This window comes from Vigna angularis, chromosome 9 (assembly GCF_016808095.1).
Source record: "Vigna angularis cultivar LongXiaoDou No.4 chromosome 9, ASM1680809v1, whole genome shotgun sequence".
In the NCBI taxonomy this organism is placed as follows: domain Eukaryota; kingdom Viridiplantae; phylum Streptophyta; class Magnoliopsida; order Fabales; family Fabaceae; genus Vigna; species Vigna angularis.
In genome coordinates this window covers 31,619,606-31,645,286 of record NC_068978.1, presented here as the reverse complement: position 1 = coordinate 31,645,286, position 25,681 = coordinate 31,619,606, and the positions used below count along the sequence as shown (strand labels likewise).

At 34.6% G+C, this 25,681-nt stretch overlaps 1 protein-coding gene across 5 annotated transcripts; it reads right to left on the bottom strand.

The window, feature by feature from the left end:
• Nucleotides 1-1,085: 1,085 nt before the first annotated feature.
• LOC108347373 (uncharacterized) lies at nt 1,086-22,037 on the bottom strand. Of its 5 annotated transcripts, none has more exons than XM_017586564.2 (51): nt 21,841-22,037; nt 20,477-20,774; nt 19,991-20,219; nt 19,332-19,668; nt 19,112-19,225; nt 18,885-19,013; nt 18,618-18,809; nt 18,330-18,524; nt 17,953-18,090; nt 17,671-17,793; nt 17,328-17,581; nt 16,404-16,507; nt 15,775-15,869; nt 15,456-15,695; nt 13,924-14,112; nt 13,520-13,604; nt 13,359-13,426; nt 13,107-13,252; nt 12,206-12,314; nt 11,968-12,114; nt 11,827-11,874; nt 11,619-11,747; nt 11,293-11,532; nt 11,066-11,206; nt 10,879-10,964; nt 10,702-10,807; nt 10,388-10,483; nt 10,136-10,288; nt 9,213-9,395; nt 8,915-9,129; nt 8,697-8,826; nt 8,494-8,616; nt 7,647-7,691; nt 7,442-7,519; nt 7,176-7,292; nt 6,584-6,710; nt 6,400-6,500; nt 6,203-6,328; nt 5,989-6,072; nt 5,007-5,153; nt 4,788-4,916; nt 4,675-4,704; nt 4,431-4,577; nt 4,075-4,136; nt 2,958-3,111; nt 2,580-2,771; nt 2,381-2,485; nt 2,030-2,164; nt 1,648-1,884; nt 1,451-1,555; nt 1,086-1,361 (listed from the first exon to the last, which is right to left on the bottom strand). In XM_017586564.2, the coding sequence occupies exons 1-51, from the start codon at nt 21,958-21,960 to the stop codon at nt 1,227-1,229; spliced, it is 7,218 nt and encodes a 2,405-aa protein (XP_017442053.1). In that variant the 5' UTR covers nt 21,961-22,037; the 3' UTR covers nt 1,086-1,226. The 5 variants fall into 5 exon arrangements, with proteins under 5 accessions (XP_017442053.1, XP_017442054.1, XP_017442056.1 ...); XM_017586565.2 differs by having other exon boundaries at nt 1,451-1,552; XM_017586567.2 differs by having other exon boundaries at nt 6,227-6,328.
• Nucleotides 22,038-25,681: the final 3,644 nt, after the last annotated feature.

Sequence of the window (25,681 nt, the reverse complement as noted above, 5' to 3'; positions counted from 1 at the left end):
TCAACACATGCAAACATCTGAGACTCACTCCCCTTCAGAACTTTCTTGGGGTTCTTAAATCCATTCAGCACTACTGCAGTTTGTCTCTTCCAACTAGAGCTCTGCTCCTCATTGATTGTAGAATGGTTGGTTATATATGCAAAAGGTGAAGTTAAAATGAGTGACCACATTAGGCAACTTTTATGTGTGCAAATTCCTTTGCCAAAAAAGCTTAAGATGCCACACTCATGGCATGCCTAAGTTCCAAACTGTCTCCAGTAACATATTTGAGAAGGATTGGAGGATGAGGGAGATAGTTTTACAGCTTCTTCACCTTTTTGTAATAGAAAATGTTTCTTCTCCAGTTAACGAATTGCTTCAATCACGTCCTGTGAGGTTCACTTCATTTTAACTTTTCTCTTTGTTCTTCAAATTAATGTTCACCTTTTATTTATGTTTCTTTACAACTTATCCGAAGCACATCTAAAATATTATATAAAAAATAGTTTTTTATAAGAATTCTCACTAATTTTCAACCATATTAACAATTCCACACTTTCAATTTTCTAAAAATACAACTAAATATGTTAAATTTGGATACTTTTTCCACTTCTTACAGTGGCCTTCTAGTTTCATGTATTTATACAAGAGTGTGTAATTATGCTGTTTGCCCTCACTGATCGAGGGTCTTGAATCTATTTAACGTATAGAACTTTTTTTCTACTAAATTTTCTCATAGAATTTTTTTTGAAAATGTTTATGCAGAGAAGTTAAAGGGTCAGATCTTGCGCAATTAGACAGGCATAAATTTTTGCCATTTTTATTAGAAAATTAGATGTGATGAATCACTGATGACGAGCCCATATATCCATTAATGAAAACACTTGTTTGTTTACTCGTACACGGTTCCTTTACTATAATCATTCATTTATATATTATCTTTAGTTAATAAAAAATATATTCAGTAATTTGTATCAATATGTATATAATTATAACGATAAAGTTTAAAAATATATATTTTTATTAAAAGTTTTAAACTCTTGAAAATTATTATAAGTGTAAATTTTTGTATAGAAGAAACCAGATGCATATTCCAGGAGAAACAATTAAAAGCCATGAGAAAGAATTTTCACTAATACAAGATATACAATGTAGAAACAGAGTGTTAGATTACAACTGAGGAAATGATCCTAACTAACATGGTTAGGGTTAACTACTCTCTAACCTACACAAACTAGCAAAGACATTCAGACCCAACCGGACACCATGTTATCATCCACTGGTTTTGGACCTCCACAAGACCTTGAAACAGATTCAAAAAGTTTTTCAATCTCCGGCGCACATCTGATGAAACTCCGGTTCCAGAAGTTATACCTAGGATTCTGCCAAATGACAAGAAAAAATTACAAAGAGATAAGAGAAGTAATTTGATTAATAAACTGCAATATGTACAAAAATACGAAGAAAAAACCTTGATGAGTTCAATAAAGGTAATGAGGAGGCCCCAGGGATGAGGACGGTTAACAATTAGGCGTTCCAACAAGACTCTGGTGATTTGTTCTTGGATAACTTCCTGCTATGTCAAAACATGAATATATAGCTAATTAGTAATTGGAAGTATGTTTGATATAGCTAAAGTTAAAAGGCATAGCACAAGTTTAGGTGTACCTGGTTTGATTCCGCAAACAAGTAAAGAAGGATAAAGGAAAAGTAGTGTGTGTTGGTATTAGGGTAACGCAGTTGGTTGGCAATGGCATTTAGGAAAAGGTAGCGGCCTTCAGTGTCCAAGTCCACAATGAGTGTCTGGAAAATATCCAATGCAGCACCAACAGAAAATACGGCCAAGGGGAAAGCATTTGCTGAAGATTGTGTATGGGGAGTCCGACCCTGAAGCTGATGGATTGCCTGTTATACCAAAAAAACAATATTTAGACCTTTGCATTGTGATCATAAAAATACGATCTAGCATGCTTAGATAGAACAAAAAAACCTCAGCAACTTCGAAACTCCAATTTAAAATGGCAATCTTAAAATTTTCCCATTAAAGTACCTGCATTCCAACATATAGCACAAGAGAGTTGATTAACGGCACATTGTATCGAGTCCCAGCAGAGGCAGCTTCATTGGGTGCGAGAAGCATCTTGTCCTTCAGTTCAGACAAAAATGGAGAACTCTGTTGCCTTGTCTGCCAAAAAAATGATTGAAAGCTTGTGAGTAAAATGTAGCAAAGTAAAAATGGATTGGAGTGAATCAGTTTAGGAAATAAAAAGTAGAAAATCTTGACCAAAAAGAACTCACATGTTGACGAGCAACAAATGCATTAAACATGATAATTCTACAGAATTATAACATAGCAAACCAACTATTAAAACAGAGCAAATTCAAAGAGGGAAGGGCGGACCTTAAGGTATTCATCTACATCTGCCTTCATCTGCTTTGCTTTAAGTGCAGCATCAACCTCTGAAAGAATGCGGGGTGATTGGGTAATTTCCTGAAGTAAATCAATCTGCATAGAAAAGCACAAGCAGTAACATCAACTTAATGCTCCTTAACCTTAACAAAACGTTTGGGGGTGTGTGGGTAACAAGAGATTCTAAGACCTTCAAATTAGGAGTAGATGGATCAGGCAGCCTCATACTCCGTGGAAATGCACTTAGAATGATATTCCTCATCTGAATGCAGCTTGGAGGAATAACATCACAAAAGGTAAAGTGATAGTCACATAGAAACTCGGGGAAGTCATGAAGTAGCACTAAGAGCACCCTTAGTGTCCCTTTGTAGAGGACACGGACCTGATCACAACAAAATTAAAAGAAAAAAAAGTGTAGATGTAAGAAGCATTATTGTACATAGACCCAGTTGGAAGCTGTTAGAAATCCTAAGAATTATCGGATAATATATTTTTATAACAAAAGAAATCAGATATTTCTTAGAATTTCCAATGAAAGAAAATAATTCAGGCATAGATAGACACAAACCGGGTCTCCAAGTTCAGCATGCCTCAGAAAAGGCTCCATAAATTGGAACAGGTCTACAAGCAACCTTTGGATATAAGGCCAACCTTTTTGACCATTACCAGTCAACATTTTAGGCATGAAGCTCCTGTGACTTATCAGCTCAAGCCATGCAAAACTGAAGAAACATGCCCATAAAGGAACTAAGTTATAAAAACAAAATCAAACGATGTGTGTGTGAAATAGACTTTGTAGACTTTACAGAATCTATAAATATATATTGATTAAAGAGCTAATGTTGACTTTACAATCAAATGAGTTTAAATAAAGATACTCACTCAAAATGATAAATACAAGCATCAGGACAATTAACATACATAATCATTCTAAAAAAACTATTACATTTTGTATTTCACTCATCAAAGGTACAAAACATTTGCCCAAAGTCTAGAAGAATGATACAGGAAGAACGTGGAAAAATTCAAACCAGTATAGAGGACATATTACAATATGGTAAATTCATTACAGGTGGATATTTGTCTTGCCCAAAAACAGACATGCAAGACACACATTTTACATAGATAGAGATCTACACATTATATTTAGATAGAGATCCACCTTCCAATAGTAAAATCGGTAAAATTAGTCATACCATAAACAATAATGAGGAGCATGTCAAAGAATGTCTGCTCAGATTGGAGTTAAAATGTATTCTTGGGTCATATGTGCCTCAATTTTGAAATTGCATTAAGTGACTGATATATAATCAACCCAAATTCTAACATAATTCACAAGCAAAGTTAATGTGTTTTAAATTTCTGATGTATTCAGAGCCCGTTCAACATTTTACTTAACATATAGCCCGAAAGTCAAATATACAACCTCTTTACTTCCACCGCAAAAGAGTCAAATATCTGACAAAGTAAACTAGAAGTACATGATCCCTAATCAACAATGTTTAAATCTCTCGAAAAAAAAAGTGATTTGGAATTCTTAAATGAATTCAGCAACATCAACAATTCCATAAGAGCGGAACACAAACAATTAAAAAGTGTGCATCACAATAAAATAGCATCCCATTACAACATTATCCTTAAACCAAAATACAGCAAACTATGAATCACAAGTGGGCATTACTAACCTGAACGCAGGAACTTTGAGGGGCTGCAATGCATGAAATGCATTGGCAAAAGCAGTCAAAATCTGCAATTCATGAAGTGGTATTAGTCAAACACGCATGCATGTTCTAAGCTTATTGGTTGATGGAAAGAGGGTTGAAATGCATTGGCAAAAGCAATAAAAATCAACACAAACAAAACCAGTTTAATTGACGGGTGATTACAGCAAATAATAAAACCATCTGCTGATAAAATTCTGACAGTTTCAAATTTACACATATATCAACAATGTCAACGGTTATTAAAAGTTTGAACCCACGCTTGTACCCAAAAAATAAACAAATAATAAATTGTTAAAATAAATGAAAGTGACAAACACCTGGAGATTTGCACCGTCAGTAACAGGCTCAAGTGAACCAAGATCTAGAAGCCAGTTGATGAATAATCTGAAAAGTGGTCTTGGATTAAAAGATGCCTTCTTCTCCTCTGCATCTTTTATAATGAATCTGACAGCAACTGCCAGAATCTATCATAAAGCAATGGGAAGTATTAGACTAAAATTATACATTTAATAAAGCCCTTGAGATAGAAAGACTGCGTTCAAATTTTCGTTTATTACACACCTTGGATAAAAGAAAGGGTTTGTTTGATCCCTGTTCCAACAACCAACAGAACAGCTTAGATGCTAAAAACTCAAAAATGAAACTAGAAAAGAAAAAGATAGACAGTTAACAACCTTCAAGATTGAGAAGACAAGCTTTGCGTAAATATCAATTGCAAGAAATGACATTGTCTGTAGCTGTTGGGATTGTAGTGACCCTGAATTAATCATCTCAGTGGATAAGCAATGCGCAACAGCAAGCTCCTGGAAAAAAAGCACAAGGAAAGAGGTTACACTGACAATCCTGGTCATCAGTAGAAAAGAATAACCAGCATGATGAAAGAAAAGCCACACCAGTAACAGCCGGAAAAAGCGGTCTGTAAGATCATCACCCTTCAGCAGCCCATTCTGATGCAATTGCAAGATGAAGTGGGTAGAAGCTGTATCATTGGCACCAGGAAGCTCACATATTCTATACCATTCTTTGAACAAAATGGAAACCTACAATTTGGGCATAAAATAAGTCAGTATTAGCAGTTCAAAGTTTGTCTCTGGCCCAACACATACATAATTAAGGAAAGATTTTATGCCAATAACCCTTTACTAAACAAAGGAAAAATGAAAGGTAAGAAACAAAGGAAAAAAAACTAATCAGTTTATGAAACTACATGCAACTCAGCATGCTGCACAATATTTGCTCTTACAAAATCAGAATAACCATATCTTGCAAAATATATTTTCTCCTTTCTTTTATGAAATGCAATAGTATCAGATTTAAGGGTTTCCAATTGGCTCTACATGACATTTCCTAAGCCTAAAAGGAGCCACTGAATTTTCCATTTATTTTTGCATAACTTTACAAGGGTGTGTTTTGAAAGACTTACTTTACAGTTTATGTGGACTTGAAATATAACATAACTTATGATATGTCTCTAAGTTTATTTCATTAATGAATTAGCTCTCCAAAATAGTATATGAAAACAGGTTAATTTTATTTTCCACTCAAATATAAAAATAACTTATACATAGGCACTTTATTAAGCTGACTATCCAAAATGTAAAAAAAAAAATTATAGAACTCTCATATTGTGCTCACCCTTTTATTCCCAAAGCTTCTAGATCTTACAAAGGCATAAAAAAAACAATCATAATTTTGAGTGCAATTCTAAGGTGTAGCTAACACATACATGAATTAATCAATAAAACATTACAATAAGCAGGCATCAAAAGCATAACTTAATCAAATTGTGGAGCAGTTATGGTCAGTATCTAGCACAATTAGTACCATAGCCAAGCAACCAATATCCAAACTTATCTATCAATTTCAAGGTGATACCTGCTCCCGGAACCCAGCAGGATCTGGTTCAATAGAATCCACGCTGTTGAACTCTTCCCTGTTTGCAGGTAGCAGACCAGGAACCTGTTTTTTAAATGGTTAAAGAAAAATCCAGATTTCAGGAAAACCAAAAGCAACAACAGATAATAAACCAGAAGAGAAGACAAAAAGTGCATGAACAATAGTGGCAGCTGAACCACATTGCTCTTGTGACCTTAATGTCTCTTGACTGTCTTGCCTTATCCTCCTTTCCAGCATTGCTAGATGATAAAGCACCAGGATTCTTGATCATTTCAAGAAGCTGTGGTAATGGCTCAGGGCATCCAGGCTTTGTAGCAAGCTGAAAAATAAAATATTGTTAGGAATAGAGGGTACAGTAACGAATGTAGAGATTCGTGTACAAATACAAACCTTAGCCAAAGCATCAACAAGATTGTGAAGTTCTGAAATAACTTTAGGTTCCTCGATAACGAGGGTTTGAAGAAGGGAAATGGAAAATTCCGTTGCAGCCTCTGCACATTCATCCAGTAAGTAGCTTCATAATAGTAGCACAGAAGAAAGTAAAGCAATTAAAAAGCAATTTCTTTGGACATACTGTTCCTTCCTCCATCAATAAGTTTTGCCATATGAACATTGTACTCGGTAAGATTTAGCAATTCACTACGAATGAGCCCAATAGTAATTTCTTTGTTATATTTCCTTTCTTCTTCTGAGTAAATTACCTACAAGAAGTACAGAATGGACAGTTTAAAACAAATTAAAGAGCAAGTGTAACTGTTTGAATATTAGGTGTCATTTAATATAATCACTTAAATCATTGAATTCTATGGATTTCGGAATAAAAAATAAATATACTTCATTAGTAATTATAACTAACTAGCTTCACTACTTTAATTGGTCTTGATAAATTAATTATTTGTTCTTTTATAGGAGACAGGAGGGAGTGTTGGTAACAATCATTTACTGTTTCTCATCTTCAAATGAATTTTTCTTTATCAACAAACAACAGAAGTTACCTACTCTGTCAAATTTAAAAAAAGAGAACACCAATATTTTATCACAATATGCAATTTTATCAAGAATACAGAACATTACAAAATGTAAGTTAAGAATCGTCAAAAATTAAATTATAACAATGTATAGAACATTCAACTCATGGCAACTTTTGTGAGTTCAACAAAACATACCCAACTAGTAAGCTCCTTCACAGCAAGTTTGCAAACATCCCGAATGGCAGTCAGAATTGCAAGATGAGCAGAGACATGGATGTTGTTTGATGCATTATCATATAAACCCTTGAATACCTGTTTTAAAAACAAAAAATTGTCAATCCCATCAACCCAAAGTGGAGGTATCAGACATGACACGGAAGTAATCAATTCATGATACCACATAGCATTAGACGTTCAGTAAAATTCATGAACCATGAAATTCTCAGTAGGGGGAAGCACACCTTTTGAGCCACAGCTAAAGCTGCCTCATCTCGACTAACACATCTAAGTATGATCTCAGGAACCTCAGAGATGACACCCTAAGACAGATTAAAACATGTGAAAAAAAAAATTATCAAGGTAAAAAAAAAAACACCAGTAATAGTAATTCATCTTAGGCATAACAGTACAGACTGTATAACTTGAATATGAACCACAGTAAAATACCTGGATTTCTACATCCCTGGAATCAGTGCTGACCATAGCTTCCAACTGAAACCAATGACATAAAGACAGTCAATAAACATCTGAAACAAATATTGCATCAAATAATTAATTAATTTAACCAACAACCCATGACTCAATTGATGGTCCTGCTTCAAAAATTATTTTACCACACTACGGTATGAAAATTTGTAGCTTTATCAGAGATGAATGAAAATAAAACCAAAAAATGAAAGAATAACATAAGCAGATTCCATTGATGCAGAGGTATCATTTTTAAAAGTATACCATGCAGCAAAACCTATTCCTTTCTAAACACATGCTATATCCTTACCAACCATAAGTTAAATTTACAATATCAACTATCCTAAAAGGTTAACCTAACAAGACAAACCTCAAGGGCATAAGCAAACAGGCCACCTTAATTTCCACCGTCCGTTACATTTGCATTTAATCATAAAAAGACAACAGAATATGAAAGAAATGATTTGAAGACATTGCCAAAATGATCTATAAATTGCATCAATTCACCAATAACTTAAAAAACCTAGTTACCTAGGACCAGTCTTCCATCACAACAGCAACATACACACAGAATATGTTAAGAAACTTCTCTAATTGGCATGCTTAGGAAAAGAGCATGATGTATATGACAAGTGGTCAAACTTCATAATCATTAAATAACAAAAGCCTGGTAGAAATGAATGAAACACACTCCATGAAACAGAACAATATTCTCACTCATTTTTACAGTTATACGCAAATGAAATATATTGGCTATATTAACCTTTCTATAATGGGATACACAAAGAATCTAATATCACAATAATCTATAAAGATTAATAACAACCTTCTGTGCGACAATTTGGTATTTATCTAGGGCGTCTCTTGTAGTGAGAGAAGGCTCTAAGAAACTACTTCCAAGGCGCTCCATAGCACCTGATGTAACTAGTGACTGTGAAGTTCCGGATTCCTGGCCATAAATTTCAAAAACATTTAGACTCTAATCATGACATGTTAGAAGAAACAATGATTTTTATTTAAAAATCTCACTTTCACATCAGACGAATCCACTGCATGCAATTCAGGGGTGGAAGCTGCTGAAGGAAATGAAGCAACAGACTCTTTCTCCAAACTATGCTGTGAAACACTATCAGATGCTCTAATGTGAATTGAGGAAGCACTGAAACATTAAATGCAGATTCTGAATAAATTTGGATTTATAGATAATAAAGATGGAAAACCAACCATAAAAAATAAAAAGAGGGGACCTAAAATGTGGAGCCAAATTAGACTCTGTTATATCTTCTAATGGTCGAGATACTCCTTCATATCCTGTGCTCACGGGGTACCCAGGGTTAACCTGACCAGATACAGAACCATTGGTGCTAGGAAGACCAGTATTGCCAGATTGAGCAGCGACACCAGCAGACATAGAATGTGAGCTCTGGCTAGACTGGTTTTGCCAAGGAAGCCGAACAAAGTCCTAATATAAATGAACATAAATTAAACTCCATGGTGTAAATCTCCACAAATCCCAGCACACATTGAATAAAGCCAAATGCATACCTCATAGACACGCTGTTGTGACAGTGACAACTGGCCAGGCTTGGGGCGAAGAGGCTCTGGAACACCACCCATTGAACCTTGTGGATACAAATTTGCATCAAAAAATGTAGAACCCATACCCTCTCTATGCTTCCTTCTCAAAGAGAGTTGTTGACCAATCTCTGTGTCAATAGTGCTTATAGCCTATAAGATAGCATCACAGACAACAAACCAGTTAAATTCGATTTCTGTGTAAATGCAAAGTCAGAGGAGAAAGGGCAGTTGTAGCCACCAGTATTAAACAATATTTTACTGATTTAAAAAATCATTGATAAAAACTAAGGTTGCACCTAAACCAATATGTAAAATCAGTAACAGGTAATAATAAAATCTATTATCAGATTATAAATGAATTATACCATGAAATATTATTTTTCCTTCAGTAAAAGATTTAAAAAATCTACATAGGCCCCGACAGCAATACCATATATATATATATATATATATATATATATAAAACTTAAAACCTACACAATGTACATTTTACACTCCAACTCTTTTTGCTTATTCTTCACCCTCATACTTCTGCAGCCTTGAAATTTTCTTTTGTTAACTAAACAAGAAAAGGCCAATATAAATTGTGACCTACGCAGGTACTTTTACTACATCCCCTTTATGTTTCATCAGTCAATTATAACGCAAGAAGCATTTCACACAGTAATCAAACAATTACATACCAGGAAGGTCACACTTTGATAAATACTCATCTTACAAACCCGATAATTTAACAGAGGTGACCAATTGGTGGTTCACATATCCATATCTAGCAATATAGTGTATGTTCTCTAAAATTAATTATTATATTACCAAATAAAAGAAGCAACAAATGAAATTTTTTCCCCATTGCCACAAATCACTACAACCACAGACGTTTAGCAGCTAACCTTATCAGTAGCAGCCTGTTCAATGACAGCACAACCTAGATCAAGATTATCGTTGGTTACAAGTTGCACAGCCTGTTCCAAAATTTCATTGGCAATATTTAGGTTCTGAAGTGAAGTCCTCAGTTGACCGGAGATTGATGCCCGTAATGGCTCCTACAAATCGAAATGCATTAGGCAGAAGAAAATAAAACAAAAGGCATATAACCATAAAATTATAAGCATCAGAATAGATATCATATTTAAGGGCATTACCTTGCAAGTAACATGAGCCAAACTCCCAGCAAGACTAGCAACCATTAAGTGTGCTGCATTTAATATGCGTGTCTCATCAGATTCCATGGCATAATCCTGCAAATGATTGACACATTAAATTCAAGCAAAAAATTTACAAAATATGTTTCTATACAAATTTAATCAACAGTTAAAAAGATATTAAACAATTAAAAAGGTGACGTTCTAAACCAAAACATCTTAGATATATATCCAATGCAATTAAATTCAGAATTACAACAAATGGGATTTCAAAAATCAAGCAGTTAGAAGCAAGGCATCACAAATATGTAAACCTTTAAAACAAGCTCCTTTGTAGTTTGTGTTGCTATGGAAACACTACGCTGCACAATACTAGTCACTATCTCTTTGATAGCTCTATCCATTGCAATGGGTACCGCTCTGTAATAAAAAATAGTATCCAAGTCATACATAGATTCAAACAAAATGAACAACATAAGATATCACCATACCTCTGAAAATGCATTTGCAAACCAAAACCACTGAGCTTTTGATTAATAATAACATGAGTCCCAATATTAGGTATCTGTGGTTGCATCTGTAACCACAAGAAGCAACAACCAGTGATGCTTAAAAATAACATGCTATTAATCTATAAATAATCCAGCAAAGAAGGGAAACAAGATTTTGGTTCCAAACCTGGCCAAGAGAAAACGGTGTTGGGGCAGGAGTTGCTTGTAACAGTCCTTGAGCAGAGGGAAGTTGATCGGACAATCCCAAAGGTGTTACCTTTTCATCTTCCATCAATGCACCCGAGGACATATGAAGAGGGCCAGCATACTATCAACCCAGAAATATTCAAAGAAATAGTTATAAATCAACAAAAATAAATGATCACCATACACCAAAAGAACGTAAGGACAAACCTGAGACAGCATATGTGGATGAGCACCCGCATTTGAGGGATTGGTGACTTCAAGTGGCAATTCCACTTGGTTTACTGGAGGTACAAGACCAGATTTTATATCAGTAATCATTTGTGATTGAGATGCCCCCACATCTTTATTAGAGAAATCAGGATTTCCTTCAAATTCTCTTTTTCGATCCTTCAGGAGGGATGTTGGGGTGACATCCTTCATATCAACACCAAGATTTTTGAATAAAACCTGTATAGCACAATTATTCCAATAAATAGGTGGATGAGTAACAAAAGTATGTGAATGATACTCCAGCAAGGAAACAGAAAATAAACCTCTATGTCAAACTTTAGGTTCATTTTCAAGTTTGGCATTGAATAAATCTCAACAAGCAATCCCAAAATGCCCATAGTCCAAGGATTGGGAGGTTGGTATGCAAGACTGCTTTGGCACGGTTCAAGGACCTATAACATAAAATTGAAAGATAATGTAGAATGCAATTGAATATAACAAATAAAAATTAATCACACCTAGAAATTATACCTTTGACGTAAATGGAATAACAGCAATCATTAGCCCCTTCTCATATGCCTACAATGTGGAAAACAATGTGGAAAACAATTTGATAAGTATGATAACTTGAAATGCCATCTACTCCTAAAATATATTCCATTTGGAAATTACCTCCATAATCAAAGACTTTGGGTCTATCTCTCGAGCCCTCAAAACCTGATTCCGGCCAATTGTTAACTTTCCAAGCCAGCTCCCCAAATTTTTAAGCAAAGAGCGTTCCTCTGAACTTGATTTAATGAGCTCAGATCCCAAAAGAACCTGAAGATTATGTAAACAATAAGCATTATTTCAAACATTTCACACATCTAAACTTCAATCAAACAAGGAACAGAACAAAAAAAAATCAAACCTTGCAATTTTCATAAGTTGCCTGAACAATCTCTTTGTTCAAAGCCTTTGAATTAACTTTATCCAGGAATTTCAGGTACAGGTCATGGAAATTTGGCTCAATGCTTGCTCTGGAAGAAAGTATCAGTTGGTAATTATAAGCCGAAAATTAGATTTGGTAAGATAATTAGCAGCTGTCGAATAAGATGTGCCAAAAACACGGAGTTTCAAAAAACATCCATATAGTAAGGAACATAATGTAAAACATGAAACTTCTTCCATCTCCAACTCCCAACGTCACTCACTTCATATCCCAAGTTTTAAGGCTTCCTGTTCTGTCTTAATTTCTATCTTTCAATTCTTTCTCAAAATTCAATTGAGAGAAATGTAAAACATTAACGACAGGTTGTTTGTTTCATCTAATAACTCATTATTCCCATGTTAAACCCGAGTCAACAACTTGATTAACTCTAGGTCCAGTTCATTTTGTATGGAAAATGGAGTACACTGAAAATAGGTACGAACACAAAGGTCTAGGTAATGGAAGAATACAACATGTGGTTTATGCTGGTCAAGAATGCAATAAAAGCAGGACTTAGAACAGATACAAAAACAAATTTCTCTTCTGAGATCTGTAAAGTGCTCTACACCATTTAATTCTCTATTTACCCCCAACAGTCGAATTAAACCTCCTTGCACTTCATCACTATAAAGCAGGACTTAGATAATAACCACAATCAAATTCCATAGCTTCAAATCCCTGTCTAGGTACCCTACTCATTCTTATTCATTAGCCCCAATAGTCCACATAAGCTTCCCTGCGAACCCTTACTAAACTCCTATCTGCTGTTTATATACCCACAAAGGTGTAACTTTTTAAGCAATTATATGACACATGATATAACTTACGGATCAGAGCTAACCTTTTCATAACCATATACTGCGCAAACCAAGGATAGTACTGTTCTTTCAAAATTTCAGTGAACTCCTTTGCTTTAGCTTCAATATTAGTAGCAGAAACATTATTAATAATAAATAATATCTTGTCCTGAACCTCTGACCCCGGAGCCTGTTAGCAAAAAACTGAGGCTTAAATTCCAGCAAGCAAAAGAAACCCAATTTAAATTCATATAAGGACATGGAAACTCAAGATTAATTGTAAAAGGCTAGAGAACCTCTATAGGAATTTCTCTTTTCTCAGCAGCAGCAACCAATGTTTCAATGTTCAAGGCAGATCCAAACCCTACATCAAATGCACATATCAAATAAAAGCATAATTAAAGGATAATAGTTTATGCTAATCAACAATAACTGTTAACAAGTAAAAAAATTATACTGGTAGAAGTAGGTCCACGGGAAGGGCGAACAAAACCAGGAGAAGAAGAAGATAGCATTGACGAGGTGCTGACGGAGCTATGTAACTGCAATTGTAGGAAGAAAACGAAGTCCCATTACAAAAAGGAAAGAGTGAGAAATACAATAAAACATGGGAAACAGAGAAAGTTAAACAGTTTAAAATAAAAACTGGATTCTATTCTTTGATAAAATCATTGATAAATTTGTAGTTCAATGTATGAAAATCACTGATTATGTAACAACCAACAACCACAAGTTACAATAGAAACTAGCAGCTTCTGTTACTGACTGTCGAGCAGCCTTCTCATACCCAAGTATGTCACTAACACAATACAAGAATACAGAATATTACAATGCTCTAACAACAATATAAAAGTATTATACCTTATTGGTATTAGAAGCATCAGTAGGTAGTACTGAAGATTGCCCCAGAGAAGATAACGGTGGTTTTACATCAGTGGATGAACCCACAGAAGCTTTATGACGATCATCCAAGGGATTTTCACGTCTCTGTTGAAGCTGCAGCGACAAATGTTGCTGCCCAGGTTGTATGACGGTGGAGCCACCAAGCTGCTATAAGGATACAGCATTAATAATGTTACCCGAACAGAAATTAAATAAAAAGTAATTGAAAGGAAAAGAAATAGCATATCTATTATCCATAATCTTGTTCTTATGCTATAACCTTATCAAGTGACAAGTAATCATAACACGTTTCTTCCCCCACCACAAATCTCTCAGAAAAACAAAATACAATTGCAATGGGTCTCCACAGAATAACCACTAACACCAACATATCATACTAATGATTCGCCTAATGGAAAACATAACACCTAAAAGTGATGTAGTTGAGCTTCCACCCAAAAATGGAGCAAATGACTATTATTCAGAGCACTAGCGTAGTCTATATTATGATCGATATGACAAAAACTGCTTTAGAATGATATGCAAAGGTTGCATGTCATGCAAATAAAAAAGTCTTTGGGCTTACTTAAAAGTACGGAAGCCCAACCAAGTCTATCAGTAAAAATTAGATAGAATAAATAAACAAAGACAACATTAAAAACACTCGGCTTTGAGGTTAAAAAGTCCTGTGAGTACCTACAGTCTTGCGAGTGGAGCAGACCCATGCAATCAAACACAGGAAGCAGATCAGCAAAATTGGGGATCACAGTGGGATAACAAGTTTACTCCTAAAATCTACAAATCAAAGCATATCATTGTGCTGATCCCACCCAATGTGTTCTAGTTTGCAGGCTCAAGCTGCTATCAAATCAATTGCCCCAACTCACAGTTTGGAATTCCAATTTGGTTATATTGCCACCCAATTTTAAAAATTCTGAAAACGACCCTGTTTCCCTAAGGGTTCCCAGTTGCTTATCAAAAACACCTTCACAACTCTAGTCCTTCACCAAAAGGAGCACCAAATCAACTGTAACATTCATTTGATTTCTCACCTATTTATGCTCATCCTGGGATATGATCCAACATCCTCAATCAGCAAGGCAGCCGCAAGGAGCAAGGCTGCCATGACTGCATTTCGGGGTGAAACCCACTACACTATGGGGTTATTGCACTACAATAACTGATAGTTAACAGCACTCCAACCCAAAATCAAAATACATCAAACACAAACTGAAGTGTGACCATATTGAGCATAGCTACATTAATAAACAATCTTTTAAACTAAAACTAGGTTTAGAACAACCAACTTAGGAACCTGTTACAATATGTAACAAACCACTAACATAAAAGTATATAACACGTAACTAAAAGAGGTATAAAATGAAATTATAACTGACTACCCATGTGCAACAGCACTTCTAACATCAAATTAAAACCAGAATCTTAAATCTGACCCTAATTTCAGAAAATAACTCAAGGGACAAACATAAATGACAAAAAGTTATGTTTACCTCTACGTGCCCTAATGTAGCCTGCGCAGAATGATGGTTAGTAATAACGGAAGCATGACTCTGCCCATCACCATCTGAATGACCAGAGGAAATCCTGGCGAGGGCCTGCTCAATGAAAGCAACTATTTCTGAATGCGTACTACGCAAATGGGAAATTTGAAGAATATGATTGCAGTACTGAGGCCACTCAATTAGACGATCCACAAACTGCTCCAATGCCAGACTTCCAAACAAAAACATCTGTAACATTCAAAACCTTCATCAACCCTTACATCAAATGAAAACGTCAAAGGAATTCAATATTGTAAACAACACAAACTTTTGAATCTGCAGGCTTGCGCAATGCATCAAGAACATATCGAAGTGCAATCCCCAAGGATAGATGAGTTACAAGCTGATGCTTGATCACAGAACCTGGTACAATGGGTAAAAACAAAAAATGCAACATAAATGATGGAAGAATAGCACTGAAGAATACGAAAAATTGTTGCAACCATGCTCAGATAATGGTAGCTAAAGCAAGCAGTGTGCATACTCAGAAACATAAGTTTAGTAATGCACACACTATGATGAAGTAAAGCCAAAAATTTGTATGCACTACATACAGGGATAACAAGTTTACAAGTTCGAATCACAGTGTAAGGGAATAAATTTTCTAACAGAGGATGTAACTAGCACTGTCTCAGATTCAACCAAGCCCAGTCAATTTTGTCAGCAAACGGAATTACTAATGTACATTATAATCTAAATGCAGTATTGAAGCCTCGTGCTCACAAGATGAACATTTATGAGCACAACTCTGCACAAAAACATTTTCCATAACTTAAAATTCACCAATTCCAGATCTAAAGTTGAATGGGTGAAACAAAACACCATCATAAACCCCAGTTCATTAGTGATCATATGAAGTTAGATTTCATCATCGGCAATACCACAAGAGAAACTTACCAAAGAGAACTGCAGCTATTTTGAGTTGCCTTTCAGGATACTTTGGAAAAAATCTATACTCCTCGAATAAGTTTGCAATCATGCATTCAAAAATCGATTTCTCCCTGTTAACTCACCAAGAGAGAAAGGATTTTAGCACTTAACCTTAAACCACAAAGTTAATGCATTGACAGAATTTCCAACCAAGGGTGGCAAAGCAATCCATTTATCAAACATCTATCAGGCAATCCACAAGTAAACTCATCTAATCCATCCATTACAAAAAAATATTAAAAAAATGGATACGTCAACACCATCCATCTAATTTTAGGATGGTTAATGGACAATCTGTTATCAATCAAAATCCAATAGATCATCCTATCAATACTTAATGGATAGAAAATAGTGCAACTAATTTTTTTCATAATTTATCTTAAATTTACATTTTTCAAAAGTTTTCAAAATTTTATTTTTAATTTTGTTACAAAATTTATTTCTAAATTTTAATGAAATAACTTCAATTTTTTTAAATATTAATTTTATGGATGGATTTGATATTCATCTATAAGAAAATTAATGGATGAATTGCATTGCATTACTATTAAATGGATCACATTCGATTAGATTTTCAATCAACTTTTTCATGGATTAAAGGATTTTTATATCCAATTCACTACAATTCAAAAGAAACTATCCGATCCAACCAGTTTGGGCCCCCTACAAGATACAAGAACACATGCGTTCAAACATGAAAGTTTACTTTTCTTTTTCTTCAGGCAAGATTTTAAGAGCCATAATTAACAGCTAGAGTGAGAACCAAAAACCTTGATACAAAGATTACAAAAATTCCACAAATTCACAAAAAGGCTAGAAGTACAAAAATAATACAACATTGGGATGGTCTTACAGTAACAGATGACCAGAGGAAATTTTAAAAATTATCACCTCTTCACTGTAGATTCCTTGAATCTAGCAAGCATTTGTACCATTGCATTAATGGTCAACTGATCAGAGAACATTTGATGGAAATAAGAGTTTGCTTCTGCTTCAATGTCATCTGCATAACCATCAGAAGTAGATGAATCGCCTGCCCCACCATTCTGAAGCCTTGGATTTGAATCTATAATAGATATATGCAGCCTCTCCAACTCCTCAGAAAGTTGTCTAGTGGCAACCAAGTCATTATGAGATTTAAGAACCTGTGATCGAAAAAGGTGAGATACAACAGTAAAAATGAAATCAAATAAGGCTATACGAGGCCAGAGAAACCAAATGATTAAAGTATAACCTTCAAAACAGTAGCAGTTGTCTCAGCATATAGGCTCAGAACACCACTAGATGGATGAAAAGATTTGCCAGAAAGGTTCTGCGATCCACCAAAATGGGCATCCTTAATGAACTTGAGACACTCCTGCAGAGTAGATCTAATAATGTAAACCATGTTCATGCTACAATAAATTCAGAGAAGTACGACTAAAAAGCCTATGAATAAAACCAACAGAAAGCACATCTCTATAATGCTACTGTCTTTACAATTTATAAATCAAGTAATGAGGGAAGGCATTATTACCTCAAAAAAGGTTTCCTTGTATGTAATCAAGTTGCTACTCAACCACTTCTCAAGGTCAAGTAATTCTTTTCTTGATGCAACAGCTGCTAACCTTATACTATAATGAGAAGGAATAATTTCCACCACAGATGATAAAATCTGCAAAACAAATATGATAGATTATTAAAAATGGTAAAAAACAGAAACATGAGATTGGTATTTATGAAGACAAATTTAAAAGTTTATTGCAAGATAACTAAAAGGACACAACAAATGTGAGAGTTGTTCATTTTAATAAAGTTTACACTTAAACAAGAAAAAAAACAATACCTAGCATTAAAATCCATATTTAAGAAAACAATAAAAATGAAAAAATACACACTTTACAATAGAACAACCTTTAGCTCCTGGCAGATGTCCACAATTCTTATAATGCTGTCTGCATCGTTGTTTTGAGAATCAATAATCCCTCTAAAGACCAAATTAGGATTAACATGCCAAAGGTGTAGAATCATCCCACTGCCTACAGCACTTTTAACAATCAAGGGAAAGACAATTGGAGATACTTCCTGCTGCAAGAGGTTGTAGGCAGTCTGCATGAACAACAAATGAAAACATCATATCAAGACAAGAGATGAAATGGAATACTGTTGAGAACAAACAAATATGAATCCATTAAATTTTACATTAATATGTGCGATCCCAAGAAGTAGGACTTCAGGACAGTGCTTTAGGGGATAATCAAGGATTGAACGAACAACACTGGCATGACCCTTCTCGGCTAGTTGGCACAGTGCATCTAAAAGGTCAAGACACAGCCATGAATGATTTGGATGTCCATTTTGAAGCTTGTGGCCATTAATTGCATCAACATATGCCTGAAAAGCAATTAGTTGCTATAAAATATGTAGATGGTAACAAGCAACAGAAAACGTTCAAAAAGATCATCATACCAGCTGTCTTCCAGAGTGTGCAAAGGTAAACATTTCCGGTGGTGCTGATACAGCATATTTAAGGAAAGACAACTGACCCTCAGTATTCTTCCAGACAGATCCACAAACAGCATGGAGAGGAAACGGTTCCTGCTAGGCCCATTTCCAAGCATTCAGAATTTTGTAAGAGTTTGCATGTATATCAATTAAGCTCAGGGGAAAGTATATGTAGTGTTCTGATATCATACCTTACAGGCAAGTTTATATACAGACATGAGAAAAGAGAATGCCTCTTCACTAGGAAGGAAAAACCCTTCATGATCAAGATTTTCAATAACACTTACCCAATTGGTATGAGGTGCCTATATAAGAAAAATGAAATCATTTACTTCATTTATTCCAATTCCAGTAACAGGAATAAGAGCGTATAACAAGATGAGATTTTAAGATTTATTGAAGAAAACTCACAAGATGCTTGACTGTATCAATCAAGACATCAATATTCCAAGAGTTTAGGGGCGGCAACTCAGAAACATTGTATCCATGGGCTGCACGAAAATTTACGTATGTGTTTTGGTTGTCCTCCAGCCCAGTATGGGTACAAGCAATTGCACCAAGTAATTTAGAGAGTGTATGTTCAGTTAAAGGTAAGAAGAGTGAAAATATTTCCTTGCACTGTGAGACATCAACAGTGCATCCATAGCCTAGCTCCTTCACAATATCACCCATGTTCATTTCCTTCTGTATGTCTGCCAAGATAGCATCAAAATCATTTTCTCCAGAGTCGTGGAACAACTCCATATTCCTGTAATGATGCAGATAGAGAAACATCATAATCTCAGAATTTAATCATTTATTATTACTAACGTAAAACAAACATACAGTTATATTCAAAAGGGGAACCAGATGTACTTTACCAGCATTTAAAATTTAATTAATGATTAAAACGTTTCAACATAACTACTAATTTCAGGGCTAAAATAAGTTTTCAATATTATTCACAAAACAGTGAGTAGTTAACTTCATAGATGGTAATCAGTCAGTCAGCAATCTGTGATTACCATGCCTTTTGACCATAAATATATCACCCATACAAATACAAAAAGTATAGCTAAATAAGTTACCACCTTAAAAAATCAGCCTCATGCATCTCATCAGGAAGCAATGGAGTCAGGACAAAAGGTGGTGTGGCTTTGAACTCCACAAGTGATAATATCTGCATGAAGGAATCCACATGCTTGGAAAGACCCTCGGACTGCTTTAGGAACATGATAATACCGTGAATTTGCTCATGGAAACTCAAAGAACCAGGATTGGCGCATAATTCCTCGATCTGAGCCATGCAAAAGGTTTTGCCTATACACAAGCAATATTTCAGATCAAATAACAATAACAATATATATAAAATATATATATATATATATAAATATATATATATATACACACACACACATAAAACTACATAATACTCTGGGAATATATTAATGCAATAGATAACAGAAATGACCACCAAACTAACATTACAAAAATATATAAACTTTACTTATCAAGAAAAATGTTCATAGGAAAAACAATAAGAAAGAATTGAAACTAGAAATTAACTTCATACTTACCACACAGCCTAAAATCAGAATTCTCAGAATCAGATAACGCAAGACTGATGATAATCTTTTCCAATAAAGATAACTGCAATCCATTACAAAAGTTCTCTAAAAAGCTTTCATTGATTTCCATATTCTTCATCGACTCAGAAAATACTGTACTGAAGTTTGGTTTGTCCAAGAGGTATTTAATGACTGCACCAAGAATTGGCTCGTGCTGCAAGTCTTTTGTATCTCTTCTGGCATAACCATAGTGATCCAAGCAAGTTTGAAGCAGCAAAATGCATCCAGTGGTTCCAAATTCAGTAAACTGTCAGCCAAACAAAGTATAAGTCAATAACAAATCCAAAACACACAGCCAATACAGAGATAGTTCCAAATATGAATATATTAAAAATTAAAGAGCACACAAATGAAAATCTACTAAGGTGCGCAGAAGACAACAGTTTCCTATTAGTCTAAGGTTAGGGTAGTTCACGGGAGCAAAGAGAGATTACTGAGCAAGACAGCAGATAAACAAAAATGCAAGTCCATAAAGCTGCGGAAAAATAACAGGTCAGAAATGGCATACACAAATCATTGTGAAACATGTCATATTCTCACCACCAGAGAAACAATATAGACACAGGACCATTACCAAATTATAGTGACACTGAAATATAGCATATTATCTTTGTCTACTAAAACCATTAATTTCTCTTGGTAATCCCAGATGTTAAAAACCAAAGGCAAAAAGCCTCCAGATCCTATCCACTACAGTCACATCCACAACACTATATGCTCTTCAGCTGGGCATAAACTCAACACAACAAAAATAATGATTATCAGTACACAGCCTCACCTTCTACAAAGGCCAAAGCCCATCCGTAAATCATTTCATAGTCCAATTTACTAAACCGCAGTAGTGAGCAAAAATAATGTAAAATAAAAAAGCTAGATTGACTATTTTCCTTATCACAGGAAGACAACAACATCTAACATAGCATTTCAAAAGAAGACCAACAAACATCATACGCACAAAAAGTAAATTTGAAAAAGCTAACACCAGCAACATAAACCCTAGAAGCACCCATCTACATAAATCCACAAAATCATTCCAACACACAGCATATTCGAAAACCGCACACCAAGGTCGCAAAACTAAAGCATTGAACACACACACGCATAAACAAACAAAAGAACGTCAAGTTAATTTTAAATTGGATTCCCTAAAAGAGAATTTGTCGCAGCACTAGGTGAAAAAGGAGTAAACTTTATCAAGCACAGAGCACGAACACGAAATTTGAGAGAAACCCAGAAAAATTAAGCGTGAAAATTAAGATGGAGTTTTTGAGGAGGAAGAAAAAGAACGGGAAAAGAATGAATGAATGAACGACCTGACAGAGTTGATGGAAAACGGAGTCAAAGTTGACTTCGTTCAAGGTGGTGAGAAGAAAGCGAATCTGGTTGGAGGAAAAGTTAGACATGGATGGCAAGGAATGAGGAAGAGTCATCATCACAGAGAATGCTGGAAATGGTAGAGAAGAGAAGAGAATGCGTGAGATTCGAGTGAGAAGAAGGTTACTTTGCTGCTTGATTTGGGTCTGAAAGAAGCCATGCTCTCCTTCTGTTCCTCTATCTTGGGCTTACGAGACTAATCTTGCAGGCCATGGCCCATTTTTAATGTGATGGGCCTTCTGGTTGGTTGTTGGCAATTTCTTATTGTAACCCATGGTTTATTGCTGCACCTCCATAGCATATCAAAAAGCCATAAATACCCTCAATATTTTATCAATTTAGAAAATTGTATTTGAGTTCGTGTGCATTTAGGTTTGATCGAACTACTATCTTGATTGTGGTTTGTATTTGAGTTTGTTCCATCTCCTTTTCTCGTTATCATTCAGGTTCGTTGCCTGTTCATGAATATAGGTTATTTTGTTTGTTGATTTTATGTGTTTGTGTTGTTGGATTTTATGTTCAATCTTTAAGCTCTAAAAGAAAAAAGTCATGTAAATGCATACTAAAATATATGGTAAATTCTTTAAATGATAATAATAGTTTATTGCTTTCTTTGTTCATGGTAATTAGGTTAGTTGTTAACTTGTAGGATGCATTCACATTTTTAGTTTGGTTAAGTTGTTTCGTTTGCATTTTCTTTTTTAGTTTGGTTTAATTGTTTTATTTGCATTTTCTTTTGGTGTTGTTTGCTTTTACATTTAGTATTCTTATATTCATTAAGGTAACATAACCTGATTTCTTTTTACAAACCAGCTTTATACTAACATGCTAATAACCAATTCTAGTTTTTAATTTTAACTTTGAATTATGAATGAGTCTTGGATTTCTTATTTTACATGTAGTTACTACATTTTAATAAATGTATGTTAGTTTCATTTTCCTTACTAATTTATTAGTTTTTACCATTTTCCTTTACTATATTTGTTGAATTCTATTATAGTTTGATAGTAACATGCAATTTTTAGTTCTTTAATGATTTTAGTAATTAGTTTTGGTTTGTAGTTGTTTTTGTTACTTTAAACTAGTAATGGTAGTTTAATTAGGATTTACTTTACTATTTTAAGTTTTAGCTCTGATTGTACTGTATGCAACCGAATATCTTTCGACCTTGTCAAACTTTAATCTCTTCGTAGGACAATTGGGGTCCATAATGTTGGGTACAAACAAAGTCCCACATTGGATAAAATAAGAAATGAACATGAGTTTATATACACATAAGATACCTCCATTGGTAAGAGGCCTTTTAGAGTGGTACCAAAAGCAAATTCGTGAGGGCTTGGCCCAAAGCGGACAACATCTTTCCAGTGTTGAGATCTATGTGTATGTGTATGTGTATGTGTATGTGTATGTGTATGTGTATGTGTATGTGTATGTGTATGTGTATGTGTATGTGTATGTGTATGTGTATGTGTATGTGTATGTGTATGTGTATGTGTATGTGTATGTGTATGTGTATGTGTATGTGTATGTGTATGTGTATGTGTATGTGTATGTGTATGTGTATGTGTATGTGTATGTGTATGTGTATGTGTATGTGTATGTGTATGTGTATGTGTATGTGTATGTGTATGTGTATGTGTATGTGTATGTGTATGTGTATGTGTATGTGTATGTGTATGTGTATGTGTATGTGTATGTGTATGTGTATGTGTATGTGTATGTGTATGTGTATGTGTATGTGTATGTGTATGTGTATGTGTATGTGTATGTGTATGTGTATGTGTATGTGTATGTGTATGTGTATGTGTATGTGTATGTGTATGTGTATGTGTATGTGTATGTGTATGTGTATGTGTATGTGTATGTGTATGTGTATGTGTATGTGTATGTGTATGTGTATGTGTATGTGTATGTGTATGTGTATGTGTATGTGTATGTGTATGTGTATGTGTATGTGTATGTGTATGTGTATGTGTATGTGTATGTGTATGTGTATGTGTATGTGTATGTGTATGTGTATGTGTATGTGTATGTGTATGTGTATGTGTATGTGTATGTGTATGTGTATGTGTATGTGTATGTGTATGTGTATGTGTATGTGTATGTGTATGTGTATGTGTATGTGTATGTGTATGTGTATGTGTATGTTTTACTCCATTGGTAAGAGGCCTTTTGGAGTGGTACCAAAAGCAAATCTGTGAGGGTTTGGCCTAAAGCGGACAATATCTTTTCAATGTAGAGATCTATGTGTATGTGTGTGTGTGTCAAACCTCCCTACACATAACGCATCACACTTGTCGCTTGTCGAAAGCGGAACACTATCTAGAAAAGTTATCAGTCGAATGTCAATTGTCAAGTGCTACTACGTAAAGGTTACTATCTGTTTGTCGATGGCTGGGTACTCCATGCTAAAGGGTAATAGTTGCTTACTGAAGGTCATGAACTGCTCGCCAAAGGAAGATTCGCTTGCCAAAAGACAAATATCACACGTGTCGCATACTTAATGGTACATACTCTCTGCTAAAGATCAATAGTCGCCTACTAATTGACTCATGCCTCTTGCCAAAGGTTGTTTTACTCGCTAAGACTCGGTGTCATTTACCAATACCTAAATGTCATTTGCTAAGAGTAGCATGTTTTCTATCTATCATTTCCCAAGAGGAGCATGTTTTCTATCGCTATTGTGTACCACGTGCCAAAGATATTGATGAACCACATACGGTTTAACTTAGTTAAAATTGGCTAACTATCACCTCAGGTAAATGGTAAATGGGCCATTGAGTCATTAGACCCAGACTCATTTAGGTAAAAACTCACGTGTATTCAAATATTGTTATAAATACAATCGTAATCAAGTTTTGACTTTACCCTTTGCATTAAATGTTATTTTGACTATTTTCTTTACATGTATCTCGGCTATGTAAGTACATGTATGATAACTTTTAACTAAGTTTAGTTTTAGTTTATCTCCATATTATTACCTGTGGAGTAGTAAAAAATAGTCAGTCAAATACACTCAAATATTGGTAATATAGTAAACTTACACAACTACAAGATTGTTAACATGAAAGACTCTCCATCTTATCTTATATTAGTGAAGGACTGACCAATTTTTTCACATTGAAACCTCTATATCCCAAAGTTCACTATTTCAAAAATTTCTTTAACCAAATTCAATTCCTTGGTTGTATCCACCCAAGATCCTCATTATCATTAGGTTTGTTGTCTGCCATGGATATAAGTTGTTTTGTTTGTTGGTCTTATTTGTTTGTGCAGTTGGATTTGTGTTCAATCTTTGAACTCTAAAAGAGAAAAGTCATGTAAATGCAGGCTAAAATATATAGCAAATTCTTTAAATAATAATAATAGTTTATCTATTTTCTTCATTCATGGTAGTTAGGTTAGTTGTTAAATTGTAGGATGCATTCACATTTTTAGTTTGGCTTAATTGTTTCATTTGCATTTTCTTTTGGTGTTGTTTGCTTTTACATTTAGTGTTCTTATTTTGATTAGCGTAAAGATCCATAACCTGATTTTTTTTACAAAATCAGCTTTATACTAACATGCTTCTAACCCGTTTTAGTTTTTAGTTTTGACTTTCAATTATTAATGAGTCTTGGATTTCTTATTTTATACGTAGTCACTACATTTTAATAAATGTATGCTAGTTTCATTTTCCTTACTAATTTATTAGTTTTTACCATTTTACTTTAATATCTTTATTGAATTAGCTTTGGTTTGTAGTTGTTTTTGTTACTTTAAACTTGTAAAAGTAGTTTA